This window comes from Python bivittatus, unplaced genomic scaffold (genome assembly GCF_059951505.1).
Source record: "Python bivittatus isolate LINGU-HERP-01145 unplaced genomic scaffold, Pbiv_v1 ctg000310_np1212, whole genome shotgun sequence".
NCBI classification, from domain to species: Eukaryota; Metazoa; Chordata; class Lepidosauria; order Squamata; family Pythonidae; genus Python; species Python bivittatus.
The window spans coordinates 12,715,168-12,728,818 of NW_028277054.1; the positions used below are offsets into that span (position 1 = coordinate 12,715,168).

Below are 13,651 nucleotides of genomic sequence, written 5' to 3' on the forward strand. Positions count from 1 at the left end.
AAATAGGAGAATTATATGATATGCCACCAGAAAGTCAACAGGTGCAGTCACCAATATCCAAAGTGGTAATGGTCACCCGTTGGGGGAGATGGGCGGCATACAAGTTTGATAATAAATAAATAAAATAAAAATAATGGTCCAAAGGATATTTGCAAATTCCTAGGTGTGCATTACACTGCTTGGAGAGAAGCTCGCAGCATTAACTCCATGATAACAGCTACCCACGGTTGTTTATAAACAGAGGTTCAAGATCAGATTCAGCACCACTATTCTATATAATAGGAACAGCAAGGGAGAAATGACAAACGTGGTTTAAAAACTGGGTGGCTGGGTTACCCTGGTCTGATTTTTTAGTCAGTGTCAATGAAAACGATTAAGAAGTGTTGGTCAATGGCTTCCAAAAAGGCACCCTGAATGCACCTTACCTTTGACATGATAGAGGGCTCCAAAATCTGGGGTTGTGTTAGAATAATTGCACCCATTTCCTGAATAAGAGAAAATAAAGGTGAATGTAATATTGAATGCATCACATTGTCATCAGATTCTCTGCAGAAACAAGCGAATATAGAATGAGGAACCTAGAGGAGGTGGCTAGCATGGCAGTATTGCTATGAGTGGGTTCATATATGATAAGCCATATCATGGTCTGTTTGTTTTTGGGCTTAGTGCATTGTGTGAATCAAGCTGTTCCATTAATAAACCAAGGGGCATGGTTCAGTATGTTGCATAAATGTGGCCAACTGTGGTTTATTCCAATCACAGTTATGTTTAGCACAATGTATGAACCCCAGCCAGAGTCTTCTTGCTACAGTATTTGTTATTGTACGTGCAATTAGATCACAATAAGAAAATCAGTATCATCCTGCTTTTATTTCTTATTTGTAATTGAGTCACCTTGGAACAAATTAGGAATGAGCAGGTCTTCCAGCCTCAGTCTTCCTATCTGCAATACAGGGGACCATAATGCAGATTTATAAGCAAGGGTTGCTGTATTGATTACAGTGAGATAATGTATGCAAAGTGCCTGCACATTTCAAACAGGATGTTTCTCACTCTGGTAGATACCCACATATCAGGCAACAACAATAACTGTATGGTATTAAAAATAGCTGGCAGAGTTAAGTTTATTTAGCTTTGCTCCATCACTAATAACAAAAATAATGATCCACATTAGCATGCTGTTCTTTCACACCGCCAGAGTTTATTGCATTTATAGTTTAATTCTGCTTCCCCAACCTGGTTCCCCTCATTAGGGAACTGCACACCCAACACATCTGGAAGATGCCAAGTTCGGAAAGCCGGATTTAGGTTGACTCTACCCTACCAAAGATGCCTGCAGATTGTGCATACTAGAGTAGAGGATCTCCAAGCTCCAAACCGCAGATTCTCAGTCTCCCCTGCCAAGCTTTGGAACTCAGGGCAAGGAAGCAAGAATCTCAATCAGGAGACAAGGGACAGAATCTTGGAACCTGGCATAGACACCTCCAGTTAGATGTCTGTTATTAAGGAGTCATTAAGAGTCTCGTTGTACATTGCCACCTATGAGCGGATTGCCTATAGACGTCGACTTTGTCTGGATCAGTATAATGAAATATAAGGTTCATTTATACAAAATACAGGAGGTTAAAAAAAAGCATGACAGTTATATAAGCGTTTTAGAAATAAATATATTCATACTTGCACAATATTTGCATTCGATAAGGATATATAGAAGTGAAACTGTTTGCTGTTATAGATATATTTTGTTTCTTTTCTTCTTTTTTCTGTTTTTTTAAAAAAAAATTTACAGCACTTGATATGTGGTTTTTTCCCTTCCTTGCCAATGTATGTATTTCTATCATGATTATCTTTGTATTTTGTTCTTTTCTATTATTTTAAAAACAATAAAAATAAATAAATTTTAAAGAGTCTCGTTGTACATTTTTCGTCTCTTCTGTCCAGTCTTTTAGAAGCCTGGACTGAGCTGCCATTTATGATGTAAGCTACTAATGAACTCCTCTCCCATCTATTGTTGCTCCAGTTTCGTTCCCAACCACCTTGTGACCTCTCACATTCATCAGGGTGCATGGCCGGAGGGAGTTCAGAAGCAAGCGTTCTCTGCTGTGGCTCTCCATTCGTAGAACTCCGTATGTCCCCCAACAAAATGAGAAAAACTGCTATGCTCAGGGTATTCTGGAAATTAATTAAGCCTCATTTGTTCCCAAAGTCTTGGGGACTGAGGGACTGAGAAGAATTTATATTTTGACAGGCATGAGTGATGGGCACTATGGTATCAGCATTGTATCTACATTTTTATGACGATTTGTAATATTCTGATGATGATCTTGGCATATTATGGGGCTTGATTTAGATTTGCTTGATCGGAGCCGCATAGAGGTAGTAGTATCAATAAAATAAATAGCACTGTCTTACTAAAAATGCAACAAGCAAAAATGGCAGTTGGCTGGTAGAGGAGAATGGGTAGATTTTCAAGGGAAAGCTTCCATCTCACCCTCAAGGCTGGAAATTGCATGAGGAAATAGGCATTTGAGACAAGAAGACTAAAAAAAAAAAAAAGAGGAAAAGAAAAGCAAACAAAAGAGAAACTGAGTCCAGACTCAAAGGTTGGGGTTAGATACCATGCAAAACCGAGGTTAACAATAACACAGCCCCTGTATTCTCATTAACATCCTATGTCCAAACATTTAAATAAACCATATTATAGCTTAAAGTGACAGCCTGGCTCAGACAATATGGTAAGACAATGGCTGGATTCTCACAAGCTATCCTCGATCTCGTTATAACTTAGTCCAATTATTGTGTGAAACCAGACACAGTAGATTTGATCAGTTTCAGCTTACACTCACTTTGACTGAGACTTCAAGGAATACCAGTTCTTGTAAGATTCATCCCTGTTATTAAGCCACTTCAGTTGGGAAAACACAACCCTGATCCAATCACAAAAACAAGGTAACACACCCTGAAAATGAGGCTGATCCTTTCTTTAAAGTCAGCATTTTCTATAACCAGAACAAGCCCCTAATTTGCAGATTTGAGAAGGGCTACTTGCTGTGGAAGGAGATAAACAGCTACCACCTAGGAAGACAAGCCTTACAGCATCCCCTTCCATCCCCTTTGCTTTCTTGTCATCTCCATATAAAGTGGCTGGGTACAGAGCAGAAGAAGCGGGTACAAATTAAATATTCCTGATTACTACTGACTCCCAGGCAGGGCTGAGCAGTTGAGATATTTACATGTTCCATAAGGAATCATTTAATTTCCAGCTTCTCAAGACAATGTGCTCTTCCTTCATTTTTTTTCCAAGACAGCACTTTTCCTGATAATTCCAAATATATATTTTTCCTCTTTCTTCCCTATCTTCTATCTTCTCATTTTTAGACTTCCTGTTCCAAAAGGTGGAATAAAGAAGTTTGAGGTGGAGGATCTACTGATAGATATCTAAGGTTCTTGATTTTCAATAGTTTAAGAATTTGGGAGGAATTCTGACAGCAAAAAAGAAAAGGGAAGGGAAGGGAAGGGAAGGGAAGGGAAGGGAAGGGAAGGGAAGGGAAGGGAAGAGAAGAGAAGAGAAGAGAAGAGAAGAGAAGAGAAGAGAAGAGAAGAGAAGAGAAGAGAAGAGAAGAGAAGAGAAGAGAAGAGAAGTCAAGTCTAAGACAATTAGTTGTGGCTCATCCTAAAAACTACATCCATCCATCTCAGTGCTCCTCACCTATAAAGCATGGGATCAGGTTTGCTCAACTTGGAGTTGGAAGTTAGTTTTCACATTGTCAGAAATGAGCAACCTGATGTGACGTTAGGCCTTTACCAAAACAAGGAACAAATGGCAACTATCTGGTACCCAAAAGAAAACTGCTTCTATCGGTTTACAAAGAATGGGGAGAAAAAGAAATTTGGAGACGAATTACTATAAGCAGAACTTGAATTTGTTATTCGGCAGTTGCTAGAGTTCTTTCATAATGGCTTCTTGGTTTTTCTATAATTCATCGCTTATCAGAAGTTCTTGGATTCTTGTGTGTAAGTTTGTTAGTTTCAGCTAAGTATGTCGAAAAGCCTGACACTATTTGTGCAGCTGTGAGCTGTCAATGACCCTGTTTCCTAACACTCCAATTCACAATTGGTTCTACTTCATCTCCAGCTGCTAGTCTATATTCATCCCTGGTTAGTGAATCTCTGCACTTAACAAATAATGATGCTCTCACAGTGAGGCCTAAGGAATTAAACAGACACTATGGCAACCATGATGGACAGAAATACTGCGACAGAAAAACAAAACCCCAAACCCTCCATGGAATTTGCTGAGTCTTAGTGCCACTTTGGACCTCTTTGCTACAGAATTTCTTAAAATAAGTCAAGATAAATGATCTAAGACACTAACAGGAACAAGAGGAGTCAGAGAGAATGTGGAATCATTTTGAATTGTTCAAAAGAATGTTCTGGGATATGTCAAGATGACTTCAGCAAACGTTGTGTGGCATTATCTCCTTTGGTTGATGATTGGCGTTCATGATCCACTCTCAAATTTACAACATTAGGAAGAAGGAAAAATCTTGTTCTACCACTGAGCGATATAGAATAGCCAGAGTATCTTGCTCTCACATGTGTAAAAACACATACATTCACTCCATTTGACTTTTATTTCCCTTTCCCATTGCTTTGCTATGTTGTTCCAGCTCTATGGAGATCAAGAGATTCTTCACGGACAATTTCAAAAAAATATGTATCACACACAACAACTGTTTTGCAAAGGACCATTATCTACAGGCAATTATCTCTCTCCCAACCTCCTACATTTCTCTATAACCTCTCCTTTTACTGTTTCCCCTATCATCCCACACACTTGCAAAAACCATAGCAGGACTGAAAAAGATCTCCCTTCTAGAACAATAACTGAGCTAGCAGTGAATCAACCAGATCAGATCAGCTGTTACAGTTTTCACCTGCATCTATTTTAATTCTCTAGCTGTGCAACCAAGTGTCACACCCCTCTCCTTCCTTATGATGGCTCCGTCTGTGCAAAGATCTCACCCAATGTTAATAAATATGCATTTGCTCATCTTATATAAGAGGTTTCTACAATAGCATTCAGCTGTTAAAATTAGGGCAGTTTACACTCAGACTATACTAAACATGTAAAACTTAAAAACATGAAAAGAGAATATTAGACATAATCTGTCAGAAATTAAAATCCAGCAGCAATCAGCAATTGAGGATCTTTACTTGGGCACCAGCATAGGACATTTATCTTAGGGAACAAGTTTCATAAGGAGTACCATAACTGAAAATATTTGCTTTTCAACTGGTATATATTTCTAACCATAGGGCGTCCATAGAGGGTTCCCCCTGCTCCCTAAATCTTATTAAATGGGTAGGCTGATCTGGAAAAATATATTTAAAATACACAGATCCCAGGCTTCAAAGGAATTAGTGGTTAAGCACAAGCACTTAGCTTAGGCACTGAAGGGAGCCAGCAAAGCACTTTAAATTATAATGACATCCATTCTGAATTACTGTTAGGCAGTTTGTCTTCCCTGACTACAAGGAGATACGTACGTTGTTTTCTTGGCAGCAGTACAAAAGTGGTTTGCCATTGCTTTTTCTCCAGCATGTTTTTTTTCAATTTCCTAGTCTACTCTAGTCTAAACCACATTACAAATATTCATCTTTAAATGGATCAATATTTAACCCATCAGTGTGATGACAGCCTTACTCATGGAACACACAACATCTTTTCAACCCAGTTTCTGAAGCTATTTTTGCTCAAAGCAAAGAATGTCTCATTCCTTGTCCTGACTGGTTTTATAATACCTTTCCTTCAGAGCAATCAGAGCTTCCCAACATTGCTGAATACATTGTATTTCAAAACTATGGGACTATTAATTTTTCTTATGCAACCCTGCTAGGAGAAGGTACCCATTATTTATAATAAGCAGAGAAATGGTTGAGAATTGAATGGATGTCATTGTGAAACTGATCAGATGAGTCCCTGATAAGATCAGGTTGCAAAATTATTTGAGAATGAGCAAAACATCAATGACAGAATGGAAGGGATCTTCTCCCAATCTCTGTTCCTTCCAAGATCATGGACTTTACATGTCAAGGATAGCATCTCAGTGGGGCTGGAATACCAGCCTCAGATATTAAAAGATGCTCCATGCTTTGAGGGATCTAGCATAAAACAGGTTGCAGCTGCAGTCTCAGGAACCATATTTAATTCTGTTTTCCAACACAGTTCTAAAAATGCTCCCTCAGAATTGAATATCATTTGATTCAGCAGGATTTAGCTCAAGTGTGACTGTGCAATAATCTAGTGGCAGAAGCATGGGAACACGTAACCCATGTCTCCGCGATCACTGGAAACTCTCCAAACCCTAGCTGTAGCACCTTAAGTCCTGGAATTTTAATTTCTAATCTGACATTAAGAGCACCCTATTAAATTCATGGGAAGGCATATTTTCTTAACTTTAATTCTAGCTGAAAGCAATCCCATTTCATTGTTGTCCTTGCCTTGCCTACTTTATGCAGGCTCCATCTTGGTTTTTAGAATGTGATGCCGGAGACCTTGCCCAAGGACAAATCAGTCCTCTTCCTGGAAAAGGCTGCGCATCCAAGCCATAGACAACTTGGGAATGACAAGCACGGACTCCCATCAGCCAGACAGAAGATAGAGGCAGGATGATTGCCATGTTCCAGAATTCCCCAAAACTGATCAGAAAAAGGTGATAATGCTAATTTCTTTTCCACCACATGGGGACTCAAGATCATACACATTTGTCACCTTCCTACTTGAAAAAACATGGTCTTTATAGCACAGCCAACCATGTTAGAATAAGATCCTACTAACCAATTAAAAATGTATGTTAGCTTCTCACAGGCTGGTGCCCTACAGATGTGTTGGGAGTGCTGAGTTCAAGGAGTAGCCATCCAAAACATCTGGTGCTATCAGGACACAGAAGGCTGATTCATCCCATTCATGTCAGTGTTTGTACTCAAAGTTTATTTCAGCCAAAGACCAGTACAGAGGAGAACCATCAACTGTTCAAAGTAGAAGAGGAAGGCTGGATATGAAATGCCAGCTAAAAGGATAGGACAGAATATTACCATGATTGTTATCAAAATAAACTGTGTTTGTACAGGTATGAATGGGGTTTATATGAGTTCCACAGTGCTGAAGTTAGGCTTTACTCAGAATTGTAAGAAGTCATTCCAAGGATTAGAACTTCACCAAGTCTTCTCTGATTCTTTTTGCTGGACTGATTTTTAGAGAAGGGAATCTTTGTAATTGTAGCTCTGCAAAGAAATCTTTGGCACTTTTTGGCACTTTCTGAAATTTAGTTTCTAGGAGGCCTTGGAGATGGTTCAGCAGCTTATATCTATTGCGTGCAGATGCCCACAACTCTGGAATAACAAAAATTGCCCAATTGTTTGAGTCTTGGCCGTGATTGATTGGCACCGGTCTTGGTCCTCCCACAGACTCTGACTTGTAGTTCCAAGCAAAACTGGATGAACTGCCATGAGAGCTGCAGTTTATGGTTTATCTTTCAATTAACTTGAAAGAACCAGACTGGCATGGAGGGTTACTCTGGCTCTGCCAGTCTGTCAAGCCAAAAAAGGAACAAGAAAGGGTGCTTTCAGAATCCCAGCTAAGTCTGTAATCAGTTTCAAAGAGCATCAGCGCTTTCAAGCATTTAAATTAAATACTTGAATGGCAAGAATAAGCCAGAAATGGTGAGGTTTTTATAATTGGTAGGAAAGTGCTGCTCATCTTTGTATTTAAATGCTAACCTGGTGGCCAAAAGCCATCAGAAATTCTGTGCACACTTACGGAGCAAGTGAGTAAATTGCTGCGGAAAGCACTTTCTGTTACCCTCTTTCATCTGTGGGAGGAGTGCCATGTTCATCTACGGTAACAAAAAATCAGAAGGCGCCTGGGAGCATCTTTTCCAGCACACGCATTTTTATTCAGAGGCAGATTCCATCCCTTCTTCCTTTGAAAGCAACCTCTCCTCTGGCAGGTGTACACAGCAGTAGGACAGCCAAGGGACCAAACACCAACCGCGCTCCAGAAATTATGCCGGTTGGCCTGTTTAATACCTGGATGGGAGACTATCAAGAAATGCCAGGGCTGTAGGCTTGACTGGAAAACCTAAAAACAGGATGAAGCCAACACCGAGCCACTTTTATTCCGTTGCCAGGGAAACTGCACGGTCTTGCCCACAAAATCACTAGGAGTCAAGCTCAATTTGAAGGAGGTTTTATCTTTTAACCTGAGTGGGCTTATTAAAGAGGGTTGCTATATCGGCTTCTTAACAGCAGAGGTCCTCCCTCCCCGTAGCTTTGTAAAACTGGCAGAGCTAAACTATATCCTTACATTGGTGCTGCAACAGGAATCCCAGATCAGCAGTAAAGCAGCAGAAAGCTGCAAACTTCAGACCTGTTTCTATTACTAAAGCACCACTGGTCTGCAGTCTTTTAATGTGTTTTGTAGTTTTTAAATGTTTTTATGTTTTTTACTTATGAGCCGCCTAGAGTCGCTGATAGTGAGATGGGCGGTGTATAAATTTGATTTATAAATAAATAAAACTAAAAACTATAATCGCCATCCTAAGCACACTTAATACCATCTTGCATTAAGTCTAATAGGGAGTAGGGACTGATTATGCTAATACACTGCCATTCTCTATGCCTTAAATTTGCCTTTCTTAATTGAGCACGTGCTTGCTAGTACCCCAGTAATTAAGCAAATTTTGACGGAGAATATCACAACTCCAGGAAGAGCTCCACACATTAAAAGAAACTAGAAGGAAAGCAGAGGCTTGTTTTATGCAAGTGTTGCACAAGTATTCACCGCCTATGGCTCTGTGGGTGTTGGATTTGGGGAAATGCTTATCAGGAGCTAACTGTGAGCAACAGTGACTGTGTCCCAATCAAGCAGGTCATGTTGGAAGCTTAATCACTACATTGGACAATGGCCAACTTTGCATTAGCACAAAATGCAGTTGTTTAGTTTTTGGTTAGTACTGAAATACCTGGTTAACTGAACAATTGTGTCTGGGTCCCCAAATCATGCCAAAGTGAGGCTTGCTAACCATGGTTTATTAAATTAACTACAGTTTGCAGTTGGGTCTGCAAATACATTAAGCCCTAAACTATGGCTGACAAACCACTACAGCTGCCTGGTTCACTCAAAATGCAAACTGTGTTATGGCTGAACTCAAAATATCAATTCTTAGCTGTTAATCATGATGTCAAAAGCTCCGTAAGTGAGATTTCTTTAGCAAATTGGAGGTACCCAGTAAACACCACAGGCCTGGCAAAGAATATGCTTGACTGTATTCTTTAATCACTGTTCTAACTGCCAACAGTTGCTACCTAAGGCAGTCGGTAAGCGAGGACTACCTTGATTTTCCATTGCAACAGACAGTTCCACAGATATAGTTCCTTTCCTTGCTGCTCAGAGGGATATTACAACTGTTGGATTTTAGCTTGTTGTGCAACATCTTTAGCAAAAAGAAACTGTCAATCCTACCCATGTCCCCACAACTCAAACATCTCTAACAGTGAAACTGTCACATCTTGAGGGATCTGTATTCAATCATGAGATGTACAGCTTCCTACATGACAGAGTCTGGTAAGAAAAGTAGTTCAGTTTTATACATGAATTAGAGGGCACTGTGTATATGTCATAGTTGATCAATTGCCAGATGTACACAAAGCCAGGTACATGCGTGCTGGATCAGCACAAAGCTGCAAATTACATACATGCAAGGGACCCTTTTATACCTATGCAGAAGCATCACAGCTAATCTGTAAAAGCTCTGCCTGAACATTTATGTATTTATTTATTTACTGACAGCAGTTCTTGGCCACCCCAATCCCAAAGGAGAGTTCTCTGGCTGGAGAACAGCAAAATCAAAATCAATCAAACAACCAATTTAAAATTAAATTGGACTGTTTGCATGTATCTCTATACATGGCCTTCCATCCTTCTACTGTAATTTCCCAAGATCAAGTAAAGCCTTGAACTGTATTCCTCTGCGTGTGTCAGGCCTGGGACAGGACAGTCTGATTCACACAATATAACTAGAATAGATTGGGGTTAGCTTGTTTGTAGTTCAGACAGATTGTATGAACACAGCCCCAGCCCTCTGAGAGCTGTTTTCAGAAGGTTCTTCACAATTTCTTCTAATATTCTGTGTACTTCTGCAAACCTTGTGGTTTCCACCTTCTAGTTGCTAATAACTCTTTTCTCGTACTTAGGTAGTTCCTTTTTGGCTATTAAAGCCATGGCGGTTCTCACATCTTGGGGAGTGATACAGCAACTTGTCTACCCCCCGCCCCCCAGTGAAGGAGAGGAACCCAGCTAGGCAGAGAGCAGCAAAGCAAATTTATTGAATTTTCCACCCACAAACATCAGCGTTGAAGCAGAGAAAGTTTTGCCTACAGAAGCTGTTCCAGCCAAACACTCACCGAAAGCAAAAGTCCACGCGCATAAGTGAAGTAAAAAGACCAGCCTCCCCATCGCTATTCTGTTCTTGCCAACCTGTCCTAGCACATACTTCACCTTCCCTTTTTAAATGAATGCTGCCAGCCAATAGGAGTATCACAATCTCCTGAAGGGTGGAGCTTCAGCTTGGATTTCAAAACAGTGGGAGTTCTTTGGGGCAGGAAGAGATGGTTGGCCAAGCAAGGCGTGGAAAGAAGGAAGGCTGATTGTACAAGCCTGCTCAGAACTTAGTGGAAATGACCATATTTTGGATTGGATTGGATTCACATCCTTTGCTTAATTGGGTTACTGAATGAACCTGCTTTCTGGATTCAGACAAAATACTAGCTCCAGATTAACCAAACAGGCTAGGTTTCCACTCTAAAGTCACCAAAAAGACAACAAGGTTGAAATTAATCAAACTTTGCATGTTGTATAAATGTAGTTCCTAAGTTTGCAACTGACCTGATTAAGCATGTTGGGCAAAGCCAGCCATACTGTAGCATTCACAGTCTGGACTGGAGTAGAAGGGACAACAGCACAACAATTCCAGGCTCCAAAGTTGAGATGCATCCTTCTGCTACCTTCTAGCCTTTGCAACCAGGGAGAAGGTTCTGAAACCTGAAGACCTGGAGTGGTGGATTCTCCTTCATTGGATAGGTTGAGGCAGAGGCTGGAAAGTTGGAAAGGGTGCTGTAATTTTGATTCCTGAACTGACCATGGATTCAATGTCCTAAAGAACCTCTTACAATTTTGTGTCAGTGTTCCAATGTCAGACATGGATAACTGAACCATGTTTTACTCAAGTAACCCAATTTTTCTAGATTCATGCAATACATTGAACCGTAACTCATACTACTCCACATCATTCTAGGCTAAAGTTGGTTCGTTAGTTTGTGATTCAGTATTCTCTACAAAAAAAACCCCTCAGCATAGGTCCACACATCATGATAAACCAAAATGTGGTTCGCTTGTTGGGGGCTTGGCATGCTCTGGAAACACATCCAGTGTGGTTTATTCATACATTTAAATAGCAATTATGCTGGATGAAAACTACATGAAACAACATCCAAATATTCCAGAAACTTCATGTACTAATGCTTGGGAGAAAAACTGATAAAAACCAGAGAAACCTGTTGAGCTGGACATCCTTACACAAGCCATTAATATCAATTGCCCTGTAGGAATAAATCAGAAGAGGAGGGAAGGAAGACACCACCCCACACTTGTTTCACACACAGTCTATTCTCCCTGCTCCAACAAGACCGTTAACGCCAATTGCCTTGCAGGAAGGATGCAAGGTATTAGCTTGATTTTAAATAACATTTTACTGCATTTTGATTTAATATTGTTTCTATTGCTTGTGTACAGTTCTGGGAGGTTTCTTCTTCTGAGAGACAAGGTATGAATAATAAAAACAAATAAATAATAAATGCCCCACACTCTTAATTCTGGGCTTGCTAAATAGTCTGACATTTAATTTTTTTTAATTGTATTCATTTGGGGGAAAGGCAATATAGGTGAACATCACTGCCAACTATTCGCCCAGCCTCTATAATTGCATCTTTTAAGATTGTTTTGATGGGCAGATTTTAGTGAATGGCATTTACAAAACAGAAAAAGTCTCAGTGGCGAAAAAAAAATCAACCACGATCCCCTTTAGCTTGTTTTCTGTAGACTGAGCTGCTGCTAAAAGTTGAACTGGACTTTTCATGTTTTAATCAGTTGGCAAGCCTATTCATTAAAAAATTTGCAAACTCCTATCCTGTTTATTAAATCCCAACCTGGAAATTCTAATGTGCTTTTCGGGCACGAGGATCTCTTCCCTGCGTATACAAGAACACAGGGGTGTTTGCAGGGAAGAGGATCAAAAAAGTTAAGATGGAGGCCACAATCCTAGTCTTTGATTGCATTGTTGTGACCACCACAGCCCATCCTGTAGATCAGTGTTTCTCAAACTTGGCAGCTCAAAGAAGTGTGGATTTCAACTCCCAGAATTCCCTAGCCAACAAACTAAAAAAAAAGGGGGGGGGGAATAGAAAAAATAGAAAGTGCAGAAAAGAAGGAAAAAAATTAGAAAAGAAAGAAAAAATAAGAAATTACTTCCCCCTTCATAACAAATATAAACAATTCTAGTAACATCACCTACTCTTAAAATACAACAAATGTTCTCTTCTTCCCATATCTCATCTATATACAAATCTTTAAAGCCTCGTCATTCAGTCCTGCTCAGCAAAAGTCCATTAATGGTTACCAGCTATAACAACATCTATTTTAACCTTGATCAAATAAACTGACTTTATATTCCTTCCTTTTACTTTTAACAATGAGATTGTTAAAAATAAAGGGAAGGAATATAAAATTTAACAGTCTTAATCCTCAATCCCCTTGAATAATGTCCTAGAACTTGATTTCTTCTCATTTTTTCTTTGTCCCTTCTCAGCAAATTCTTCAACACTTTAAAAAGTCTCTTTTGTAAATCCAATATAAGAAAGTTATCCAGGTCACTCTTTTGGTTTGTTAAGACACCAACCGGTTTTATTTGTATATCCAGTATAGCATCTCCTTCCACATCATTTCCATAGTTCATCTTTTTAAAATCCACTTTCAAATCAGATTCAGTCCTATCTGGTAAAGCTTACTCCTTTTCCATATCTTCTTCCAAACACAGTCTATCCATAATGGCAGACACTCTTAAAATTATCTTCTGGATCCCTTGTTCACAAATATCCTTCAGATCATCCAGTGTTAAAGTATTTTGCTCCATTTTGTCTTAGTAAGTCAAATTTAAGTGTTCTTTTTTAATTGTAATATTTAGTTCCTTCTGGTTCCCTCTAGTGTCCAACCTTCAAAATCCCATCTTATCATAAATATATTTTTAAGTATTCAAAACAACAACATTTTCCCACAGGAAGGATTCTTATAATTAGTTTCAAAATCTTATTTCAAATCAATCTGGACCCTTAGTCCATTTGTAACTTTCCAAAATCAGCGTTCTAATCACCCTTTTGCTGTTTATTCCAAAAATAGAAATTTTCAAGTACTTAAATTTATATAAAACTTCTTTTGCTAAGTACTGAAGGAAACTCACCCAGTGTAATAAAACTTGCCATTATGAAGGTTCCTAATACCTGAAAAGCAGTTAACAAGCAATTTCCAAAAGTGATT

General features: G+C 39.3%; 1 protein-coding gene across 1 annotated transcript in view; it reads right to left on the bottom strand.

Annotated features, from left to right (window-relative positions):
• Positions 1–10,529, bottom strand: part of LOC103067487 (digestive cysteine proteinase 2-like) — a 37,946-nt gene extending 27,417 nt beyond the window's left edge. The window contains exons 1-2 of the mRNA XM_007437864.3: positions 10,468–10,529; positions 426–485 (exon numbers count right to left, since the gene is read on the bottom strand). Of these exons, the coding sequence (XP_007437926.1) occupies positions 426–485; positions 10,468–10,519 (112 nt within the window). The 5' untranslated portion in view covers positions 10,520–10,529. The remainder of the gene's footprint in view (positions 1–425; positions 486–10,467) is intronic.
• Positions 10,530–13,651: the final 3,122 nt, after the last annotated feature.